Source organism: Vipera ursinii (genome assembly GCF_947247035.1).
Source record: "Vipera ursinii genome assembly, chromosome: 1".
NCBI lineage: Eukaryota > Metazoa > Chordata > Lepidosauria > Squamata > Viperidae > Vipera > Vipera ursinii.
Genome location: NC_139512.1, coordinates 305,209,983 through 305,235,550, shown reverse-complemented (window position 1 = coordinate 305,235,550; position 25,568 = coordinate 305,209,983). Strand labels below are relative to the sequence as shown.

The window sequence follows — 25,568 nt, the reverse complement described above, 5'->3', positions numbered from 1 at the left end:
TGAACAACTGCTTCTCTGTGTGGATGCCGCTTCCGGAAGTCCATTCTAGGCCTGGGCAACAAAAAATTAGCTACAGGTTCTGCCAAAGTGTTGCGAACTGGCTGAATCCCACCACTGGATAAAGAGAGAGAACTCTTTGGAAAGTGAAGGTCTACCACCAGAGACCACCAGTTTGCTCTGGTGGTATGGAATATCAGTGGAGGACTCAGGAGGCCTTTAATCCAGAGGAACCAGAACTCTGCTGACTCACAACTAAAAATGGAAAATATTATGCCAATCCTATCACAGGCAATCTTTCTTTTTCTTTTTAATGTCAAGATTGTGGTAATGTAGGAGGCGTGATGGCTCAGCAGTTAAAGACGCTGAAATTGGCAACTGGAAAGCTGACAGTCCAATTTCAAGACCTGAGCACCATGTGAAGGGGTGAGCTCCCATTCCTGCCCCAGCTCCTGCCCACCTAGCAGTTCAAAAGCATGCAAATGCAAGTAGATTAATTGGTACTGCTGTGGTGAGAAGGTAATAGTATTCCATGCACCTTTGGTGTCTAGCCATTCTGGTCACATGACCACAGACGATGTCTTCAGACAACACTGTCTCCCTTGGCCAAGAAACAGAGATGAGCACCTCGCCCTAGAGTTGGATATGACTGGAAACCTTTACCTTTTTTTCTAATGTCAAGAAGAGTTTAACAAAGCTGAATTGTAGGTGAGAAGATGCTTCTTCTACACTGGAAAAGCTCAAAAGCTACTGATTAATCTCACTGGGACTCTGTCTCTCCAAACCTATAAGGTTGTTTTGATTACCCACACTGATTCATGTGATATTATAGCAGCCTGGGAGATACAACCCATTGCTACAGAGTGTTTGTTGCTACGATAATGGTTGGAATGAGAATCTTGTAGATGGACTAAAAGGCCTAGTTCTTTTTCAAAGAAATATCATCAAGAAAATAATAAATAAATAAATTAGGTTAATTTACCTTTATCTTTTTTTCATATTTCATATGAGAAATATATGGACCTTGCCAAAAATATTGATACAAATGTCATTTTTGCAGCAGAAGAGAAACCAAATAAATAAATAGTACTAATAATCTATATTATTGAGTTAATGTATTCACGTATTTCCCATTTCCAAATATCTGTGAACATTTTGACCAAATTCCCTGTTATATCTTGCCAGAGAAACTGAATAGCTGATCATAAGACAAGGCACATGAAGACAAAGCAGAAGCACATCTAAGATAAACTCTGCTAATCCAAATCAAGAGTTTCCAGCCAAGAAATCAAATGAGAACACAAGAGGCTATGGATAAATAGAAATATTGTACCAACAACATACTGGCGGCAACTTAGCCATTTATTTAGCTCCCTTATTCTCCAAATGTTCCTGGAGAATCAGCAGGATCCTGAGCCAGAACACAAGCTGATTCTTATTTCTCTTTTTAAGGAGAGCTAAGCGATAGGAAGTTTTTGCTACTGTGAGAGACTGGGAATCAGATGAAGGAGGATTTCAGTGGGTTTAGGAGGTGAGGTAATGGGAAGGAAATATTTCAAAGAGCCTCTGCCTTAATTGTCTTGCTTGCCTTGGAACCTACCAAATCTTGAACAACCATCAAGGTTGTTTTTATCCCTAGCTAGTATTAAAGATACCTTTCTGAAATCTGTATCTTTCTTGGATTTTGAGTTAGCCAGCTATTGGAGCTTGTCAGCTAACAATTGTGTGATGCAGCTTCTCATTTGGTCCTCATTTGTTCTTGCTACTATCTCTAGTTCTGGGATTCTAAATAAGGTGTAAATCCAATTGAGGACATTTAATTCCCTGACCCCACAGCTTTGTTTTAAGTGGCTGTTCTCCATGGTGATAGATTCAGGATATCTCTTTAGGTATACTGTTCCCTCCTGTTTCTGGAATCAAGTCTTGATTTCCTACACCTAAATGTGAGCAGTGACTAACAAGCAAGTATTGGGGTGCATAACACTAGAAGGCAAAATCACAAAACTGTGTCTCATTTACTTTGGCCATGTAATATGGGGGAATTCACTGGCGAAAGCAATTATGTTTGGAAAAGTTAGTGGTAAAAGGAAGCCAGGCCATCATAGAACACGGCTGGACACTATCAAAGCTGACAAAAGGCAGAGTATAGAATAAAAACTCAAAGAAACAGTGCAAGATCAGAAGATGTGGAGAGACCAGGTCCATAGAATTGCCAGGATCAAACTCAGCTGAATGAATAACATCATCATCATCAAATGTGAGCAAGGAGATGAAACTTATACAAACTGTTTTTGAGGACAGAACCTATATTAAAGTACAGCTGATTAATTATGTGCCATGAAGTCAATGTTGACTCTTAGCAACCACTTAGATATACTTTCTCCAGGATGATCAGCCCCTAGCCTAGCCCTTTACATCTTCTAAATGTGAACTCATTCAAGTTGTAATTATATCCATCTATCTTATTGCTGATTATCTGTTAGGCATAAAAGACCAGGACTGTACATGAAGTTCCAATTAAATTGCTTTATTGCTCATGTCTATGCACAGGGAATAGGGATGCGGTGGCTCAGTGGGTTAGGACGCTGAGCTTGTCGATCAGAAGGTCGGCAGTTTGGCGGGTCGAATCCCGAGTAGTGCCGCATAGCAGAGTGAGCGCCTGCTACTCATCCCAGCTTCTGCCAACCTAGCAGTTCGAAAGCACGTAAAAATGCAAGTAGAAAAATAGGGACCACTACGGTGGGAAGGTAACAGCGTTCCGTGCGCCTTTGGCGTCTAGTCATGCTGGCCACATGACCACGGAGACATCCTCGGATGAGCGCTGGCTCTTCGGCTTTGAAACGGAGATGAGCACCGGCCCCTAGAGTTGGAAACGACTAGCACTCACGTGTGGGGGAACCTTTACCTTTACCTTTTTATGCACAGGGATCTACTCACTATTTTTGGCACTAGATAAGAGTTAATGGAATTCAAGGGGGGTTGGACTTAGTCTGCTTGTGTCTACATAGAGATTCTAAGCCAATTCCTCTTTTGACTCCACTCCCAGGTTCTGCCAGTCCTTCTCCTACATTGCCCTCTTTTTCTATTTAGTTTTTCTGTTTACACCTTTCTCAGGCTCTTTGGATAACATGTCCAAATTTTAATAAGGACATTTGTGCTTGTGTAAAAACAGACTTGATTTATTCTATGATCTCAAAGTAATATTATATTCATTTTAACTCACTGCTCATTGCCTGTGCCCCATGTGTGAGGCAAAATACTATCCCAACTGGAACTTGAAAATTGTTAGTTATTCTAGGCAAAATTGTTACTTATTCTTAAAGATATCTTTACAAAAGGAAAATGTTGTGAAATCAAATCAACATTGTTAGTTATTTATCTCTGGATACAGACTGTTTCGACCTCTGAAGCACAACCAACAACATTCAGTGCCTGCCATAACGATCAGCTTGCATTAAACATAAAATCAAAGAAGCCTGTTATGTATGACTGGTTGAGCTGAAGAAGGCAAAGTGAACTGTCTAGTCCCAAAAATTCTTATGGGAGATGAACGCATGTGTAGGAGTGGCATGTGTAAGATGAAAGCAGAACTGCCTTGAATGGGATGGGTAACTAGAATGTTGCTGGTTTAGCTATGAGGTTCTTGGTTCCCTTTGAAACTGTTGTTGCCTGCACAATCCTTGATAGGTAATTCTAGGAGTGTGGGTGGGAGTGCGGCATCTGCTGTTTTCAATAATTTGGGGGATATTTCTGAAGCTTTTCCTGATAGAACATATTTTGGATATAGTGATTGTTCTCACACGCATAGCAGTGGCAGTTTTTATCTGGCATTGATAGAACAAGAGTCATCTGGAAACCCCAATGTATACCAGTGGAGCCAAGGGCAAAAGACGTAGAACTGAAGCATTCTTTGTTTTGATTACCAGAACTGAATGGGGCTCATTTTCCCTCTGAACAAAAATCTGTTCAGAATCATCCCAGATTGTACATTTCTGCTGTACAATTTGGGCAGTTGATGTCACACCCTGTTGATCTGCAAATCAACCAATAGATTCTATTCTGGTTTCTTCTTATCCTAATAAAATGGTTGCTCTGAATTGGTCAGTGGGACCAATTTGTTAATTTTTGTTCTCTGCCTTTAAGTAGCATTTGATTTTATTTTGTTTTTTTCAGGAGACTGTTGGCTTCTAGCAGCCATTGCTTCTCTCACTTTGAATGAAGAAATTTTGGCTCGTGTGGTTCCCAGTAATCAAAGTTTCCAAGACAGTTATGCAGGAATCTTCCATTTCCAGGTATCAAGGAGTCTGCTTTTCTGCTGTCTCACTGGGGCAAAGTTTACTGGAAGAACAGAAGGGGCCCTTCTAGATATAATTTGTCCCCAGGAAGGTCATGGTGCTTTCATGGCACTTTCTTAGCAGTGCTTTTCAAGTAATTCTCCACTTACAGATACTGATGAAATATAAATTTCCGGGAAATGTTGAAGACACAAAATGAAAGGGGAGGATAAAATTCTAAAAAATGTTAGAAAAGTATACATTAATATAGAGTTTTGCAAAATGTAGCCTAAATAGAACTAGCATAATAAATAAGTATGTATAGATATTTAGTCAAGGCTAATGACATGAACTGGTGCCATGGTGTTGATCAGCAACACTGGTTTGAAGTTTTGGAGTAATGTAACATAAATGAAAGTGATTTAGATTTGATACAAAAATCATTATCTTAGCATATAAATGGTAACAATAGGAACAGCAAGCATAAAGAAATCATATGTGGGAAAATCTGTCAACAGTAGAATAGTTACGAGATGATGTGGGTTCTCCGTCTGGATTTTTTAAGAAAAGCATGGACAGCCACATCTCATGAACAGCTTAACTAGATGATGCTTGTAGTCCTTTCCAGCTCCACAGTTCTATAGTTATATATTTCAATTGTTCTTGAATAAAACCATATTCTTTGCCAGAGCAGTCTTCCCAGCCTCCAGAATTTCCAACCAGCATTGTTGATCGAGAAAAACATGGCTGTAGTTCATGTCATTGGGCTTTGATTGAATTGTTTTCTTTCTCCTTTCAGTTCTGGCAGTATGGAGAGTGGACAGAAGTTGTTGTTGATGATCTATTGCCGACCAAAAATGGAGAACTACTTTTTGTTCACTCAGCAGAGAGAAATGAATTCTGGAGTGCCCTACTGGAGAAGGCCTATGCCAAGTAAGTAAAGATTAAGAACATTCTGCTGCTTTATGCCAGCTTCAGAAATCTTCTCTTATTTTATACTAGATTTGTTTCCCATAAGTGAAATGCAAAGCTAAGGGATGATATTGTGGACAGGTTTATGACTCTGAAAGCACTACTTAACATGTTTGAACCCCAAGTCTGGTAGCTTGAACCTGGCTGAAAAGAACAAACTTAGAATGAAAGAATTCAAAGGCTAGAAATTTGTTCTAACAGAACTACTAAACAGAGTTCATAATCCTTGCACACACAATTGTATTTCTAATTTCTCCTCTCCCATACCTTTAATGTTTTGGTAACTTTCTATTGCTTTTCCTACTAACATTTTGTAAATATCCTATGAATAATACTGATAGTACATTTTAGTAACACATTTTTAAGATAGTAATAAAAGCAATGTATTCAATATCCATTAATCTTTTCCCTTAATTTATAGATACAGGTAGGTAATCATGGCTGGATAAAAGAAAGAAAAAGAGAAAAGAAAATTAAATGTATTATGGGGGCAATCCTTTTCCAAAATGTGTTTTTCTGGTGTTTTTTAAAATAATACCTGCAGGAAGAGGATTAAGTTGGATAATTTTATTTTGCATTTTGCTTCTTCGTTTCTGTGAGCTAGAAAGAAAGGAAGGAAGGAAGGAAGGAAGGAGGAAGGAAGGAAGGAAGGAAGGAAGGAAGGAAGGAAGGAAGAATTATCTCCCTGTTAATTTGTATTTTCTGGATTAATATTTGAACCAAAATATGGTTCCCTCTTTTCTATCATTTGTAAGATAATTATCAGCTCAGAAATATTTTTAAAGGGCTTATGTTGAGGAAAATTTTAAAAACAGATATTTGAAAAAAAAACTGCATAATTTTGGAGGCACTGAACAGAACAGCTTTTTGATTTAATATTGATTAATATTATGCCAAGTAGAAAAAATACTGATTTCAGCATCCATATTCCATACAGTATTGTACTTCGGGGGAAAGCTTCTTTAGTTAAGCTTTGCCCATATTCCTCATAAAACATTCATTTCTAACTTTCACAACCCATGACATTTGTTTGGAGCCAAAACAAGAGTAACATAAAGCCATACCCATAACATCAGGACATAGTTTACATATGCATAAACTATATATACATAGTTTAATACGACATAATGGTGGATAACAGGCTAAGGGAGAAATAACTCTTTCTGATAGAGTCACGTGAATAGAATAGAGCTGGAAGGGACGTTGGAGGTCTTCTAGTCCAGCCCCCTGCTCAAGCAGCAGAATCTATATCATCTCAGACAAGTAACTTGTCTAGTGTCTTCTTAAAAATCTCCAGTGATGAAATGCCCACGATTTCTGGAGGCAAGGTGTTCCACTGATTAATTGTCCTCACTGTCAGGAAGTTTCTCCTTAATTCCAGGTTGCTTTTCTCCTTGATCAGTTTCTCAAACCATTGTTTCTCATCCTTCCCTCTTTGGTGAATAACATGACCCCCTCTTTTTTGTGGAGCCCCTCAAATACTGGCATACTGCTATCATGTCTCCCCTATTTCTTCTTTTCTTTAGATTAGCCAAACTCAAGTCCCGCAGCCATTCTTCATATGTTTTAGTCTCCAGGCCTTTGATCATCTTAGTTGCTCTTCTCTGAATTTTTTCCAAACTCTCAACATCTTTTTTGTGATATGGTGATCAAAATTGCCTGCAGTATTACAGGTGTGGTCTTACTAGGGATTCATAAAGCAGTACTAATACTTCGCTTGATCTTGATTCTTTGCCTCTGTTTATACAACCCAGTATTGTATTAGCTTTTTCGGCTGCTGCTGCTGCACACTGCTGGCTCATAGTCAAGTGATCATCCACTAGGACTGCGAGGCCCCTCTCACAGTTACTGTTTTTGAGCCAGGTCTCACCCAATCTGTACTTGTACCTTTGATTTTTCCTGCCTAAATGTAAAGCTTTGCTTTTCTCCACATTGAAGCTCATTTTGTTGGATAGAGCACATTGTTCAAGTTTGTCAAGATTTTTTTGGGTCCTGAATTTGTCTTCTGGGGTGTTGGCTACTCCTGCCAGTTTGTTGTCATTTGCAAATTTGATGAGTTCCCCTTCAATTCCCTCATAAGTCATTGATGAAGATTTTGAGGAGCACTGGGCCTAAGATGTAACCTTGTGGTACCCCACTGCTTACTTCTCACCATGTGGATGTGCTGCCATTGAGAACTACTCGTTGAGTACGGTTTGCTAGCCAGCTACAGATCCATCTGGTGGTGATGTTGTCTATTCCACCTTTTTCTAACTTACCAAGGAGTAGGTTGTGGTCTACTTTATCAAATGTTGATGTTTGATTTCTCAAGAATGAAAAAAGAGACAGTGTAGACATCTAAGAATCGAGTTTCATCTCTGTTAAGAAGGGATTTCAAAGACAAAGTTATTAAACATTAAAGGTTTGGGTTGCATCTTTCACAGGGTGAATGGTTCCTATGAAGGTCTTTCAGGGGGGAGCACTACTGAGGGCTTTGAAGACTTCACTGGTGGAATTGCAGAGTGGTATGAGCTGCAGAAAGCACCTCCAAACCTGTTCAAAATAATCCAGAAAGCTCTTCAGAAAGGTTCTCTCCTTGGGTGTTCTATTGATGTAAGTTAATACTATACTCTCAAAGTTCTTTTAGGTGCAAAGGAATTGTTTGACATAATGGCATGATAGTGCAGAATTTCAACTTTCTTGCTAGAACAGAAATCATACCCAAAAGCTGGAGAATCCATAAGTCTTCCCTTCTTTAAGAATGGAGGTACAGCTTTGAAGTGGGCCTTCTTTGTCTGCCAAAGAGCAAAAAAAAGGCCAAATGAGTTGTGCTAGAACAGGGGTGTCAAACTCAATTTCATTGAGGGCCGCATCAGCATTGCGGTTGCCCTCAGGGGGCCGGGTGGGTGTGGCCAGGGTGGGCGTGGCCTACTGGGTGGGCGTGGCTAGAGTGTGTATGGCCTACTGGGTGGGCGTGGCCAGCTCTACATCGTTCGCATCAAGGGTGCCTATGGGGGCCTGGGCAGGAGTGGGACAGATCTGAGGGTCTCTGGGCCAGGGCCAAGGCAGTGGGGGCCGTTCCCTCACTGTTTCCAGGATGGCTTCGCGGGCCACATGAAACCACTTCGCGGGCCGGGTCTGGCCCCCGGGCCTTGTGTTTGACATGTCTGTGCTAGAAGGATGAAAGCACTGTATCTTCCCCTATATTCCTATGCTGCTTAGCCTGTCTTGCAGCAAATATATGGATTGAAAAAGGCTATAGATGTGGAATCAGCTGCTGCTCTTAGTGTCTAGGCATCTTTCTACATTTAGATAAATAAACGCTAAGCCTCAAACCTTCTAATAGCTACAGTGATTGACCAGAACTAGGCAACATTCCTGGAAATCTTCGCTGAAAAACTTGAAAGTAAAAAGTGAGCCATTTTAATTTCTGGCTAACCAGCTTAGTTGATAAGAAGCAGATATACAGTAAAGTAAAGCAACTGACTCAGTAGCAGATTCTGAGCAAATCATTAATAGTGAACATTGTTAAACTGTTCCTCTGCCAGTATTAAATCTTGCTGGCATGAGCATTCAGATTTTCTTTTGCCCTTTTGAAAGCACTCTGAATCCAAACAGAATAGAAAACCCTCACAGTGTGGCAGAAAATTATCTGAGATAATGCAAAAGAGGTCTTTTGATGAGTTCCACATATAACTGTGGTCTCTCCTGTCAATCCTGGCTCTTTGTTAGCTGTGAAGCAAATGCAGATATTCTCTGTAAGGTTTTCTTTTGTACTAAAGTGGCTATGATGACTCTTCACTTATATTTCTCAGTATACAGTAATTGTCTGCAGAACTAGACCAAACAGTAAAGCTTCGACTATTAAGCAGACTTTCTCAATATTAAGGGCAAATGCCAAGGAATTATTTATTGACTATGTATATTTCTCTAATGTTGTTGCTGATATTATCCAATGAGCTTCTCTACTCTCTAAGTTTTATCACAACTGTAAATTAAGCCAAGAGAATTCATACAGTATGCTAAGCTCTAAATCATGGCTTATAAACCACAATTGCTAGCTAGATTATGTATGAATCCAACCAATGACTGCTTTAATTCAGCTGCCAACCTTTACAGCTGTGATAATGTCAGATCTGAAAACTGGTCTCTAAATAGGGAGTTAACCCATCACATGTAAACTTTACCAGAATTTCATTTTAAATTGTAGGAGGAACACAAAAAAATGAGAACAATGCTGAATCCCCCCCCAATTTTGGGAAACATTTTCTACCTACATACTATTCACAGCAACTTTCCTACCAGCAAAGATGATTTTTAGAACTGAAACCCAGTTGAGGAAAACGACCTAGGGCATGAGCCAACTGTGACACAGGGAAAAAATTGGCTGATGAGAGCTTGTCTTTGCTCGATTGTTGTGGCCGTTCTGGCTGTCCATGTGATTAGGGCAGATATATGTTGAAAACCTCTTGGGTGCTATCATCACATGCAGTTTCATTCCAAATAGGAAATTGAGGTGGAAATTCCCCTCGCCCCAATTAAAACATCCTGATATTTTGTCTCAACAAATAGGAAAGAAAATAGGAAGATTGTTTTCTTGCTACCAAAATTAATGCTAGTTGCATGAGTTTCAGGCTGGCCCCTCTCCAATAAAGTTTTAATGAAAGATACAGATGGCTCTAGTCCTCATAGGGGACTTTTTTCAAACAAATGACAAACATTCAAGGTGGCAGATAGCCAAAAAGGCAGAGATGGGTGGGTGGTGGGAAATGGCTAGGTGGGGGGAGTTGAAATGCTCCTGAGGTCATAAGTGCAGGTGGGCTGCCAAAGTTTTGAATTTTGTTCACATGATTGCAGGAGTGCTGCAACAGCCCTAACTTAGGGGACCTGGCATAACTACCATTTGTTCAGTGCTGCTGTAACTTTTTCAAACAGTCACTTAATGAATGGTTGTTAAGTGAAGACTATCTGTACCACCAGCCTCAGTCTGTTGTTGTGCTAAACCACTTTAATCATGATTTACCAAATAAATCACAGCAGACTGACTATATAAGGCATGCACTATGATGATTTATAAAACCAAATAGTGAGTTCTTACAGTATCTTAATCCAGTCAACCAAACCAACCAACCAACTATCCAACCAACAAGTCACATTATGGGTTAGCATGGTATGGCAACCCATTTCTGCTTCTGACCCAGACATTTCCATTATTCATCAGGACTACTAGCTATTGTAAAGTTAAACCTCTTTCTAGTGGATTCTGTACCCGTTGCGTTCCCCAGTTAAGATCTGTCCTATTGCTGCCTTAGTTTTCTAGAACTTAATTTCTTCATGTTTCTAGATCACAAATGCTGCCGAAACTGAGGCAGTCACAACCCAGAAGCTGGTCAAAGGTCATGCATACTCTGTCACAGGAGCTGAAGAGGTAAGGTCTTCATTTTGGAAAAAGGGAAAAGGAGTGTTAGTATTACATACTTGACTCATACTTGAATCTCAGGGTGGCGGCTATTCCAAAGAATATGGTGGCTACACGAACATGATAAGATATTCCCATGAACCAGTTTTGTGTCCAGTGCTCTGATGTTTCCTTTGCTCAAATGGTTGTTCTGTGAGATGGTTGAGTGTTCTTCCCTCTTGTGGCTGCGTGGTTTCTTATCAGTCAGTTGGTTCATTTAACCTGAAGAGATTTTTGTATGGTTTATGTAATTTGCATCATGATGTCTCACACAATCTCGTGTTATTTGTGTAATGACACTGTGATTCATGTATCATCCTTGCCTCTCTTTGCCTCTCCTCACTTTCCCATGCACAGGATACCAATAAACAAACCACTTTACATTTAGCTTTTTTGCCAAGAATTGCACGAGAAGCTGTAATTGGCCCCTCTCCCACTAGAGAGCTATTTATTTCATTATCATAGAGACATATATACTGTATAAATAGGTGCATCTATGTGCATGTATGTGTGTGTTCGTAGCCAAAAATTTTAAAGTACTTTGCTTCCTTTTTCAGTTACCCTGTCTATTTAGCTTGATTTTTTTCCCCCTTCTGATCCTACCAGGTGAATTTCAGAGGCAGCATGCAGAAACTGATCCGGATCCGAAATCCCTGGGGAGAAGTTGAATGGACTGGAAAATGGAATGATAAGTGAGTGTTAAATGCGCAGGCCAGAGCTATTTGCTGCCCAGTGTGAGCAAATGTTTCACATGATGTTTTGCATCATGAATTATGACAAAACTTTAAACTTCCTTGAAAGCTTGCTGGAAACTATTGACCCAAATTCCATGGGTTTTCTATAGCACTTACTGGGATATCTTCTCTTTTGGTGAGGTACATAACCCTCGTTCATTAAAAAAATATGGATTTTTTCAGCTTTTAATATCAGCCCTGTTGTGTACTGGGTTCGTTGTGCAGGAATGAAGACGAGGCGAGTGAGTTCAGCAAAGATCATGGTTTATTGCTTGCAGGATCTGAACTGGGGAACAGGGCTGCAGATGCCTGGCCCCTAGGCGGTGGCCAATAGGTTTGAAGCAACTTATTGCCGCCCTAGGGGCAACCAATAGCAGCGCTGGAGATGGGTTGTCTGAGGTGCTGGGAGCCGTTAGCTAGCTTCCCTGCCCAAACAGCCTTCCAGCAATTACCACGTGGTGTTCCCTTAACAAAGCAAGCCCAATACATTATAAGCCCCCTCCGACTAGCAATGGGGAAAAGATGCTCCTTTACTTTCCCATCACAACTGCTGCTCTTTCAGCTTTTGCCCCAAGCATGGATGCATTTTTACATTCTGAATTGTGTGTCTAGTTGCTCCTTCCATCACCTGCCAAAGTTATAGGAAAGTTCTGTTGGCTTTAATGAAGGGTGGGGGGAGGGAATGGAATATAGTTAATTTTGTGCATCAGCAGGTACCTTAAATCAAGTATTTTACAGCTAGTCCTCGACTTACAACCACAACTGAGCCCAGAATTTATGTTGCTAAGCAAGATGCTTGTTAAGTGAGTTTTGCCCCATTTTACAACCTTTCTTGCCACAATTGTTGTGAATCACTGCAGTTGTTAGTAACAAGGTTGTTAAGTGAATCTGGCTTCCCCATTGACTTTGCTTGTCAGAAAGTCGCAAAAACTGAGCACATGATCCCGGGATTGCAACTTTCGTAAATATGATTGTTAATTGCTAACTGTCTGAATTTTGATCACACGACCATGGGGAGGCTGCAGTGGTTGTAAAAGGGTCATGTGTTACTTTTTTCAGGGCCGTTGTAACTTTGAACAGTCACTAAATGTACTGTTGTAAGTTGGGGACTATCTCTATTGTGCAAAACTCAAATGTGAATATTCAGCTTTCTGAAGATAGACAATGGCAGGACATCTGAGATGTCAAATAGAAGGAAACACTTAGATGAGTTCAGTGATGTGGTCTTCATTAGATGTACTGTCTACAGTTCACTAGATTGAGGGAAACAATATTCTTTAATAAATCTCTACCTTGTTTTTACAAAAATAAACTGTGTCAGGTCAATTTTCAAGCCTGCTGCTTTTTCCATTTTTGTATTAGTATTATTCACTTCAAGGAAAGATTGCCAAACAGAAGGACATCAAATCTAACTTTTTCATTGTGGACAAATTATTCTCCCACTGACATATACAGTTGCAAGAAAAAGTATGTGGACCCTTTGGGATTACGTGGAGTTTTGCATGAATTGGCCATAAAATGCGCTCTAAATGTCATGTAAGTCACAACAATAGAAAAACACAGTCTGCTTAAAATAATACTACACAAACATTAGCTGTTGTCATGTTTTAATTGAACATAACATGTAAACATTCACAGTGCAGGGTGGAAAAAGTATGTGAACCCCTAGCCTAATGACTTCTCCAAGAGCTAATTGGAGCCAGGAGTGAGCCAACCTTGACTCCAATCAGTGTGATGATATTGCATGTGTTGCTGACAGCTGTCCTGCCCTTTAAAAACACACACCTGGTTTGGGTTTACTGGTCTCAAGAAGCACTGTCTGATGTGTACCATGCGTCACAGAAAAGAGCTCTCAGAAGACCTACAATCAAGAATTGTTGACTTGCATGAAGCTGGAAAGGGTTACAAAAGTATCTCCAAAAGCCTTGATGTTCATGTGTCCACGGTAAGACAGACTGTCTACAAATGGAAAAGGTTTAGCACTGTTGCTACTTTCCCTAGGTGTGGTCGTCCTGTAAAAATGACTGCAAGAGCACAGCGCATAATGCTTAATGAGGTAAAGAAGAATCCTAGAGTGTCAGCTAAAGACCTACAGAAATCTCTGGCACATGCTAACATTTTTGTTGACACATCTACAATAAGGAAAACATTAAACAAGAATGGAGTACATGGGAGGACACCACGGAGGAAGCCATTGCTGTCCCAAAAAAATATTGTAGCACGTTTGAAGTTTGCAAAAGAGCACCTGGATGTTCCACAGCACTACTGGCAAAATATACTGTGGACAGATGAAACCAAAATTGAGTTGTTTGGGAAAACCACACAACACTATGTGTGGAGAAAAAAAGACACAGCACACCAACATCAAAACCTCATCCCCACTGTAAAACATGGCGGAGGGAGCATCATGTTTTGGGGCTGCTTTGCTGCCTCAGGGCCTGGACGGATTGTTGTCATTGATGGGAAAATGAATTCCAGAGTTTATCAGGACATTTTGCAGGAAAACGTACGACCATCTGTCTGCCAACTGAAGCTCCGCAGAGGATGTGTGATGCAACAGGACAATGACCCAAAGCATACAAGTAATTCAACAAAACAATGGCTTCAACAGAAAAGAATACACCTTTTGGAGTGGCCCAGTCAGAGTCCTGACCTCAACCCGATTGAAATGCTGTGGCATGACCTTAAGAGAGCGATTCACACCAGACATCCCTAGAATATTGCTACACTGAAACAGTTTTGTGAAGAGGAGTGGTCCAAAATTACTCCAGATCGTTGTGCAGGTCTGATCTGCAACTACAGGAAATGTTTGGTTGAGGTTATTGCTGCCAAAGGAGGGTCAACCAGTTATTAAGTCCAAAGGTTCACATACTTTTTCCACCCTGCACTGTGAATGTTTCCATCTTATGTTCAATTAAAACATGACAACAGCTAATGTTTGTGTAGTATTATTTTAAGCAGACTGTGTTTTTCTATTGTTGTGACTTACATGACGTTTAGAGCACATTTTATGGCCAATTCATGGAAAACTCCACGTAATCCCAAAGGGTTCACATACTTTTTCTTGCAACTGTATTGGCTCAGCCAATCTCAATGTATACTTTGACAATAAAGGTTCATTCATTCATTCATTCATTCATATAAAACATAACTTAAAAACTTAACTTTTAGTTTTCCTTGTTCAAGATGGCTCTATGATAGCTTCCTGTTTCTATTTCCCTATTTAGCTAAGGTGTTTTTTTCAAATCATTGACTTATAATTTAAAATAAATTCCCCTTTTTCAGTAAAGGGGGTGAATTAAATACTTCTGTTCTCCTTTGGACAACATGCACCTTTTTTACTGCTAAACACACATCTTTTCTATATTTTCATTTTCTATTTCTAATCCTTTTATGTATTGATATAGCTTTTGTATTTTTCTAGATTGTGAATAATATACTTGTAGAACTGTACTATGGACAGGGTGCATTTTACTGCATATATAATATTTCAGGTTTATTTGCACTTATGTCTTGTTACTGACCTCTAAGATTAATTTAACAAGTCAATTTTAGTTGTATTTTTCAAAACACAACAAAAGCTATAATGATCCTTTATGATCATCCAAAATGTTTCCTATGATAAACATAACTGGGCACATGTGGAGTTAATATGTCATGAAAACCCAGTCAACTGTTACAGAGGGCAATTTTTAAGTAAAGTATCCCTGAGTTATTTTGCATGAACTTACAAAATAACTTACTGTGGGAAAAGAGTTACACTAATATTGAAGAAATAGTCAAATAGAATCATTAAAGAAAGGATGCCAAAATAAAATGTGAATGCCAAAAATAATTTTTAATTATTTTAAATAATTAAATTGAATTGTTGAATTGTCCCGCAATGAGTTGTCCCCTGGCACGTTGGACATAACAAGTTGTCCTGCAGTGAGTTGGTCATGGTGAGTTGGCCATAGTGAATTGACCATGACAAGTTGTCCGTGACGAGTTGTCCCATTCCACCCTGGCCATCTGTCACAGGTTGACAGGGTAAATATGTATCTTGAGATAGAAGAAGACTATACCAGCAAATGCAAACATTATGAGATTGGATTCTCTTGAGCCATGTTGTTTGGGCCCTCCAGGATAATACAGTTATTATCCATAATTCTGAGTCTACCATTTCAAATAATGTTGGCTTCCTGTATTTAGGTGTCCAAACTGGAATGGTATTGATCCAAAAGTGAGAGAGAGACTGACCAGACAGCATGAAGATGGAGAATTTTGGTATGGCTGGTGACTTCCTGGGAATTGGGAAAGAAGGACAGTACAGTATATAATCTATCTATAATGCTTAAATAAGTTGTCACATCACTATATTTCATCAAACTATAATAGGGATATATTACATAGATTCAGATGGAAATAAGCATATTAAATTCTGGTCCATATCGCTATATGGGGACCATAGAGGATCAGAATATATAGAAGAAAATTTGTAGAAGAAATGTTTCATTTCAATGCTGGAGGGGTGGGTGGGTGGGAAATAGCTGTTCATTATGTTGAGGTTCTATTGCTAAACAATAGTTCAATTTTCCTCAATCTTTTGCCCTTTAGATAACTTTGGATTTCAGTTCTTAGAATTCTCAGTCAATGTGGATAGAAAGAAAGATGGGAATTGAATTATAACATATCTTGAGGCAAGACACTGTGGCAAGTTAACTTGTCAAGGAGGCTTGCTGTCATAGCGACCAATAATTGTTCTTGGTTTTCTTTGAAGCTGCAACAGCAGAAGGGAGGAAACGTGTCTGAAATGCCTTTTCTAAGTATGGTATTTATGGCATTACTCCATAGGATGTCATTGAGTGATTTCCTGAGGCATTACTCTCGTCTTGAGATCTGTAATTTGACTCCAGACACTCTGACCACTGACATGTATAAAAAATGGAGGTTGAACTTGATGGATGGAAACTGGAGAAAAGGTTCCACAGCTGGTGGATGCCGAAATTATCCTGGTAAATCATTTTTCAGCCTGTGCTTGCCTTCATATCCATATCTGTTCTGTTGTATCTTCCTAATAATCGGTGAATAATAAAATTCCCTACGAGTAGTCTTTGACTTATAACTGGTTGCCTAACTACTGTTCGAAATAATAACAGACCCAGAATGAGTGCTTTTATGGTCAATAAATCCCTCCCTAATTATGGGTAGTTTAAATATGATGTCACATATGGGCAAAGGTCTATCAGTTAAATTATTTTTTTGCTGAAATTGCTTTGATAAACGGAAAACAAGCTCTGGGATATAGAATTAGAATTAGAAATAGAATAGAATAGAATAGAATAGAATAGAATAGAATAGAATAGAATAGAATAGAATAGAATAGAATAGAATAGAATAGAAGTCTTCTAGTCCAGCCCCTGGTTCAAGCAGGAGAACCTATACCATCTCAGACAAGTGACTGTCCAATCTCTTCTTAAAAACCTCCAGTGATGGAGCGCCCACGATTTCTGAAGGTAAGCTGTTCCACTGGTTAGTTGTCCTCACTGTTAGGAACTTTCTCCTTAATTCCAGGTTGCTTCTCTCTTTGATCTATTTACAGGAATTTAGTTTATAATTACTTCCATTCAATCAGTGAATATTTATTTATAGTTCAATACCAAAGGACATTTGGTATTGGACTATATTGAACTAAATGGTTTGGTATTGGACTAAATGACATTCATTTATAACTTGCACTGGAATTTAATTATTTAAAAGAAGATACCCACACCCCTTATCTGCGAGAAAATCATTCTAAAGCTTGATTGTAGGTATACTTTTATAAAGTAAAAAGGTAAAGGTTCCCCCGCACATGCGTGCTAGTCGATTCCGACTCTAGGGGCCGGTGCTCATCTCCGTTTCAAAGCCAAAGAGCCAGCGCTTGTCCGAGGACGTCTCCGTGGTCATGTGGCCGGCATGACTGGATGCCAAAGGCGCACGGAACGCTGTTACCTTCCCACCGTAGTGGTCCCTATTTTTCTACTTGCATTTTTACGTGCTTTCGAACTGCTAGGTTGGCAGAAGCTGGGACGAGTAACAGGCGCTCACTCTGCTACGCGGCACTCGGGATTCGACCCGCCAAACTGCCGACCTTCTGATCGACAAGCTCAGCGTCCTAGCCCACTGAGCCACCGCGTCCCTTATACTTTTATAAATACTCTTAAAATGGGCACACCACTCTAAAATGTGCAGGGCTGTATCTATCCAAGCCACAATTCCTTATGAAAATCAGTAGAGCCTGGGCATAATTTTAATGACTTCCTTTCTTTTAATTAGATACATTTTGGATGAACCCACAATATTTGATTAAACTTGAGGAAGAAGATGAGGATCCAGATGACCCAGAAAGAGGTTGTACCTTATTGGTTGGCTTGATTCAGAAACACCGTCGGAAGCAGAGGAAGATGGGAGAGGATATGCACACAATTGGCTTTGCAATCTATGAGGCAGGCTCTCTTTTTTTGTGTTAAACCGAATTTTGAGATAAAGATAATAGATCACTATTTTCTAGCTACAGAACTGACACATTCAGGAATATCTTATTAATGAATTGCAATGTTAAAGATTCATGTATTCCTCACAAATTAATTACATGGCTCCTCCTTTTTAACATAAGTGCAGTGGCGTAGCGTGGGGGGTGCAGGGGGGGCCGGCCGCACCGGGCGCAACATCTGGGGGGGCGCGCTCGCACTGAGCTGCTCAGGGAGCCCCAAGGGCTGCACAGAGTCGGCTTGGCTCCGCTCTCGAGCTGCTCTTTCTTGCAAAGCGAAACGAGTCCGGCAGGTGAGATGGGCGGCCACATAAACTGAATAAAATAAATAGAAGTGCCCAACTCTCTGCCCAGGCTCAGGCCAACCGCAAGCGCCCCGCAGGCGCCCCGGCAGGCTTGGCCGAGCGAAGATGGACCCGCCGGCCGGCTGGCCTAGCTTCGTGTGCATGTGTGGCTTTATTTAGCGGGGCTCACGTGAGAGCTTGAATGCAGCGGCTCTTGCAGGTCGGAGCCCCACCCAGCCGCCCTCGAGAGGGACCTGGAAGCATCCCGCATGCGCGCGACTCTTCTTGGAATGTCTACGCCGCTGCGGGGCGCGTCTTTTCGGCAGTGCCATGACGTCACCGGGTTAGGGGGCGCAAATTACTTGCCTTGCCCCGGGTGCTGACAACCCACGCTACGCCACTGCATAAGTGTATGTTCATTAAAACAGTTGCATGAAATGGTGATTTATACAAGGGTAGAGAATCTTTTCCATTCTAAGAAACAGATTGCTACTTGGGAAATCTCACAGGATCTAAACAAACGAGATTGGGTGGGCTTCTTTTTCTCTGAAACCTCATCTTGGGCCTGTTGGGGGCTTGCGTGCATGTGAGATGCCAAGTATCAGAGAGATTTGGGAAATAGGGGAATAACTTTATATAAGATGAGTCTGGACATTCTAGAATTTGGGCTGAATCCATCTTTGCTGGGACTCAATTTTTTAAATTTTTACCTGTGTAAAATCAATGCATGTTATGCTCCATTAGATATTTGAGTCTCACAACCCACCTCTTCTAGTCATTTTTATTTGTCCTTTGTAGTCAATCATAACTCTGCTTTTTATGACAGTACTTTTCAAAATTCCAAATGCATTTGTGGGCTCAAAGGATTTGGGGATCCCTATAGAATAGAGCCTGGTAAAAAATAAATAAGTCCAAACAGTTCTAGTAAAATTAGAACCATGATGTTAATTCCTTCCTTCCTTCAAACTATGTGCCTCCAAATCAGTAAATAGAACAATTTACTGTTATTTAGTAAAAAAAACACCTCACAACCAATAAAAACATCTATAGTGAGTGTAATTAAAATCAAAATTATAATCAGTATTAGACCATGAAAATACAACAGTTCAATTGAAATTAAGAAATGGCAACAAGTAATTAGTCACCAAATGCTGTGTGGAGGAGTTCTATCTGAAGTAGCTTCTAGAAATGTGAGAAGTATTTTAATTCTACAGGGAGGCTATTCCCTAAGGTTAGAGCAGTGGCTAAGAAAATACTTCCTGGGAAGGATCATTGTTCAATGTTATTAATAAAAAGTGTATAATTTGTTTTTCTTTTTGCTTTTCCACAGGTGCCGGAACAGGTATGTGGTGTATATGTTTTTGTAAAACAGAAAACATATTTTAACTAAACATTGTATTAAAAAAGACCTCTCAATGTTAAAACTACTGTTTTAATTGTGGAAGTGTTGTTCTTCATGATCTTTTACGAACAATGATCCATAACAGAAATTCAACCTGAGCAAGTTCAGTTTTCTTACTTTAGGAACAAAAAAAACATTTTTCATTTTTGAAAACTTTTGCATTGTTCAAAAACAATCTGTGGTTAAAGTAAGAATCAGATATTTAAAACACCAATTTTGGTTTGTAGTGCAATTTTGGGAGTGTCTGTAAATTTACTACCACGATTATTCCTCCCACACACAGAGCCATAGAGACTGCTATCGTGGCTTTTGATTTTTTGTAGATGTAGACAGTGCTTTTTTTGTAAAAGAAAAAGGTGCTGGAACTCACACATGTCATACAACCCACCTTGCCTACCCTACAAGGTTCCATCCAAAAAAGGTGCCGGAACTCCGTTCTGAGCGTTCTATGACAAAAAAAGCCCTGGATGTAGATATTCTGGATTCTGGATAACTCTCCTATCATGAAGATTGACAGAATGTGGCTTCATCTTCTGATGGGCTAATGTTACATTGCTCTACTAACATAGTCATCTGAATAGGATTCTGGTAGCTTAAGAGTAATAATTTCTGTTTTGTCCTTTCCTTTCATGAAGTCTTCTGGCGAAAAAAAGGTCCACCTGAACAAAAACTACTTTCTCACAAACCGAGCAAGGGAACGATCCAACACATTCATCAATCTTCGGGAGGTGTTAAATCGATTCAAGCTTCCCCCAGGAGAATATATTATTGTGCCATCCACCTTTGAACCCAACAAGAATGGGGACTTCTGCCTCAGGGTTTTCTCCGAAAAAAAAGCTGACTCACAGTATGTCAGGCATTCGCTAATCTACCTTCTCTGTCTTCTGTATAAGTGGAATCCATAGATATGAAAGTACTGTGAAATAAGACAACCATAGAGGGGTATTGTGATAGCTGAAGGTCTATAGGGAAAGCTTAAAGGAAAGAGAACTATTCTCAAGGCCATTGTCAGAACTGAGCCATGGTCATGAAGCTAACAATGAGCCTGTATTTAACTTTACTTCTGTAGGGCTCAGATTTTTTTTTATAATTTCTTACAATATCCTGTTTTTATATTGGTTGTGAATTGGAAAGTAGGGGGAATATCACCAGAGATCTCAAATCCAAAACAATGTAACTATAATTTGCTGGTGAAGATAAGTGAGAAAAACAAAGTAAAAAAGCTGAACCAAGATCCACTATATATTTGAAATAAACCATTGAAATATATATTTTAAATGCTAAGTATTATTTTGCCCTTCCCATTCATGAAAATCCCTGAGTGAGAGATACCACAGTAGTAAAATACTATAAGATTAATTAAAGGTCTTTTAAGAGACAAAGCAATTCATCCACAAGCAACATCAGGTACAGCTATGTTCAATATAATAAGATTCTAAAGACTAGATATAAAAACTGGTGCCAAAATGCCAATGAAATGGGCACTTGATGGATTTCTGAAAGGCAGGCATTCCAAAATTAAAACACCATCTTCTGCTATCATTTATTTTTTAATAATAAGAAATGATGGACTGCCTTTCCAATTTTTAATAGTATTTGATATTTACCTGAAGCCTGGATCCCCATCAACATTCTCAATGCTCTCTGCTTCACCTAATTCTATTTAACATTACACACACACACACACACACACACACACACACACACACACACACAAACATATATATCTTAAATAAGACTAAAAATGCAAATCTTAGGTGTGTGCATGTTAGAAAGAAAAAAATCAAACACCAGGATACAAAAGTAAACAAGCTGTTTAATATACAAAACACTTAGCTTTCATCAGCTAAACTGCTGACGTCGTCAGAGCAAGAGTAGGAGATCCGGGAGTCTGCCTAAACAGCCGGAATAAATAAATATATATATAGTTTTATTTATTCTTTAGATTCAAAATTAAAGAAGCTACTGTGCTTGAGGCAAAATATTAGCATTGAGTTTGATCTGTATTCCAGTAATGTCATTGGTCTCGCAAAGATCCTAGAAGTAGCCAAACATTGGATGGCTACAATTCAGTGTCCTGAAAAAAAGCAAAGATGGTAGAAAGCATCCTGGGAAGCTAGGGAGGAGGTATGGAGGTAGTCAACCTCACTAGTTCAACTTCTGGGACTTGGCATGCCCAGATTTGAGGGCATCTCTGGAATATACTTTCAAAATTCAAAATATATTCATTACTACCTCCACCCAAAATTTAGGGACACCCTTCTTCAGAGTGTATACATTAGCCTTTTGAAGTAGACCAAGCCAAGAAGTTTGAATGGAAGTGTAGTTTGTTGAAAGGGGCGGAGCATACAGAGTCTTGAAGGCCTGACTGTTGCACTGAACCTCTTTCTAGTGCTTTCTCTGGTCCCCAAGCTTAAGAGATGCTTTTGTTTTTGAAATCATTTCTGTATACTGTAGATTCTTCAACATCATCTGTGTACAAATTCTTGTGTCCACTGAAAACCACAAATCCCATTGCTATGTATGAGAATATTTGTCCATCCATTTCTTTATTTTGTCATTTTTTTCTTTTAAAAAAAACAAACTGTTTTTGGATTTTTTTGTAATTCGATAACTAAAAATGGCAATGTTACAGTATGTTCCTTTTCTGTGGATAGCTCTCAAAATACTTTTCCACAGATGGCTCAGTGCATGCATAGATTCACCCTGTCCCAGTTGTGTCCTCTTCCTGTCTGAAAGTCAATCATAATCTTTTTTGTGTTAACTCATCTAACTATGTTTATTTGTAGAGTTGTTGATGATGAAATTGAGGCCAATATTGAAGAGGTATGTTAGCTAATAGGAATATTTGTTTTGACTGCACTTCGGCTACATAAGCCAGGATTCCCAGTTGGTCATACTCGCTGGAAATTCTAAGAGTTGTCTTATGTCTCTTGTCTTGTCTATTTATACCGTATCTCAGTATATTTGGTATATCAGTATATCAGGTGGGATGGGCAGCTTTGTGAACATTTTGTGTTAAAGTTTGTTGTACCTTTGAACACTGATCAAATGGCAGAAACGCTTGCTTCTGATAGAGTAGCCAAATGTTGATGGAATCAGGAGGAAGACCAAGTAGCACTTCATATTAGTCTGGCTTATAAAATCTAATTCTGAGTGTTACACTGTGAAAGCTGACTCATAAAACTGTTCTGTACCAGCCTACTACTGGCCCTGCAGAAAAGGCAGGGACAACCCCTTTTACAAGAAGGCAAGAGGCTGGAACTAAGCCTGCCAAATTTATTAACTTAAAAACATAAACAGAGAAAAGAGAGCAAAGAGAGCAAACACGAACCATGAAACAGGAACTATTCAAACGGTTGCCTTCAGCAAACCAGCCCTCCCACACATTCCCCTTTTAAACAGTTCAGGGCATGGCTTCTCTCTGCCTCCTTCCAAGGTGCCCCATTGCCTTCCTCTGTTTACTTCTGATTGACTGCCTCCTGCGTTGGGCGTCCTTGAACAGGGCCAGCTGTGGGTCATTTTCATCCACGCTGTCAGGCTCACACAGGCTCTCATCAGCAAGCTCTCCAACACCCTCAGCAACCTCACCAACAACCCCCTCCTCCTCCTCTGAATCATCCGACCCAACTGCCGAACCCACAGGCTGACCCTGAATCACAACAAAAACTTTCACCCTTCATGAAGACATAGAAGCAGCAATGTTCTATGCTCAGAGGCAAAACAAAAGATATGCTGAATACATTTAAGGCATATTTTCTTCTTTATGAAATAGCAAATACTATAGCAGAAGCTTTTAAAATTTTATTTCACTTGCCTTGGCAATTCTTTTCTTTTCTAGAAAGAACTCACTGAAGATGAAATTGAACCCAATTTTAAGAAATTATTTAGGCAATTAGCTGGAGAGGTGAGTGAATGAATGTTCCATGGGGAAAAATAGACAACTTTGGGCAATCTATGGCTGAAGTAAGATTCTAAAATGCCACAGCAGAATATGGCTTGATAAAAACAATTAGTTTCAGAAACAATATTTAATACATGTGTCCTTAATGCTATCTTTATCTCACCTTTACCAGGATGCTGAGATCTCAGCCTTTGAACTGTGTAATATTCTGAAAAAAATCTTAGCAAAACGTAAGCATTTCCTTCTTCCTTTTCTTGCTTTAGCCTTGCCTGGCTGAGTGTTCTCCACAGAATCTGTACTGTAATTCCCATTAACCCCTGTATTATTTGACTGAAACCCCAGAATTCTGGGGGATGAATAAGCTGGAGAAAAATTAGTTTGAAAACATGCTGTCAGTGGTTATGAATGAGTTCACAAGGCCAGAAACAGCTTCTACTTAGATGCTTAAGAGCAAAGGAGATCCAGAGCATCCCAAAATGTGAATAGGGGCCTGATTAGATATCCAATTCCTTTTTTTACAAATTTTATTTATTTTCTAATATTACATTCACATATTTGAAAAGCAACGTGGTGGCTGAGTAGTAGTAATTCAATTACATACAGAAATCATTAGTACAGATTTCAGATTGCTACCATAAACATTTCCTCTCTTTTTCACTTCATATATACTGTCTATTTGTAAATTAAAAGACAAGTTTTATTCTATCAATCACATAGAAAATAACTTTCTTACACATATCCATAGTATTTAGTTTACACATATTCTAGTTATTTTAACATACAATCTTTTAGACAATCAATGACCTAATAGATTTTTCAGTTTCAATTTCCACTAACATTTAGATTTAAGATTTAATATTTATTATTCCCAAGATTTTTAATATACTCCCAATTCATCTATCACCATTCCTTACAAAATCTAATATTCAAAATAAACATCCCGTCTACTTAACTTCTCACCCTCTATGTCAACAAATTAAGGATACAATATGATATCCTTCCTTTTTGCTAGTTTTCAGTTTTTGTTTTTTTTAGTAATCAAAATTTCTTTTTATTTCATTTATTTCATTTCATTTATTTCTTTTTATTTAATACTTCCTCTCTTCCTCTTTGTATCTGCTATCTCTTGCTTAAACTAATAATTTTCATTTTTAACGTTCAATATAGACCTATTTATTACTTTCAAGAATACATTATTCACCTTTATTTTATTTATTTTTATTTTTATTCCATTTATATCCCGCCCTTGTCCGAAGACTCAGGGCGGCTTACAAGCTTAGCAGTAGCCTTCATTCTATGTATATGCCTGCTTATTAGGGCTTTCACACACACCCCAAGCGGCATTATTACAAAGTCAGCTTAATTGCCCCCAACAATCTGGGTCCTCATTTTACCTACCTCGGAAGGATGGAAGGCTGAGTCAACCTTGAGCCTGGTGGGATGCGAACCTGCACTAATTGCAGGCAGGCTGGTGTTACTTAAGGAGGCATTAGCCCACTGCTCCACCAAGGCTCTTTACATGACCTTTATGCACAAATCAATATTCAAATTAGCTATTAGTATTTATACTGCTAAATTTTAATGACCAAATTTTTTTCTTTATCTCAGTTCATAACAATGTCTTGTATTCAACATACACATCTTATCTATTTAAGTATATTCTGTTTTAGATTTCAGTAAGATGGTCGAAAAGACCATTCGGTCACCATTTTTTTGAGAGGACTAACAAATTGTCTCTATATTTTTCCATCTCAATGTAGTTGTCCTGTTTATCTTCTCTTCAGTCTGTTCTTCTTCTTGATCTTCAGGTTCCTTCTGATTTATGTAGAAAGTCTTTTCCTTTTTCCATCTTGTCAATCCCTTTTCTGGGTTTTCCATTGACTGTATTTGTTGATCAGTTGAATCTTCTGTCATAATCTTTAATTGTTCCACTTTTTCTGTTATATTCTGTGTAGGCTTTGTAATCAGAGAATACAAAAAAAGATTTTGTCACTGAATAGGGAAGACAGCTGGGCTTCTCAGAGCTGATATCTCAAGGTTACATAAGTCTTAT

The 25,568-nt window shown here is 39.1% G+C and overlaps 1 protein-coding gene across 1 annotated transcript in view; it reads left to right on the top strand.

Annotated features, from left to right (window-relative positions):
• The window catches only part of CAPN2 (calpain 2), a 43,593-nt gene that overhangs the window by 10,860 nt on the left and 7,165 nt on the right, over positions 1–25,568 (top strand). Inside the window, exons 3-15 of the mRNA XM_083356020.1 lie at positions 4,171–4,289; positions 5,071–5,204; positions 7,667–7,835; positions 10,567–10,650; positions 11,287–11,372; positions 15,606–15,680; positions 16,248–16,408; positions 17,712–17,881; positions 19,540–19,551; positions 20,247–20,458; positions 22,401–22,437; positions 23,453–23,518; positions 23,688–23,745. Of these exons, the coding sequence (XP_083212146.1) occupies positions 4,171–4,289; positions 5,071–5,204; positions 7,667–7,835; positions 10,567–10,650; positions 11,287–11,372; positions 15,606–15,680; positions 16,248–16,408; positions 17,712–17,881; positions 19,540–19,551; positions 20,247–20,458; positions 22,401–22,437; positions 23,453–23,518; positions 23,688–23,745 (1,383 nt within the window). The remainder of the gene's footprint in view (positions 1–4,170; positions 4,290–5,070; positions 5,205–7,666; positions 7,836–10,566; positions 10,651–11,286; positions 11,373–15,605; positions 15,681–16,247; positions 16,409–17,711; positions 17,882–19,539; positions 19,552–20,246; positions 20,459–22,400; positions 22,438–23,452; positions 23,519–23,687; positions 23,746–25,568) is intronic.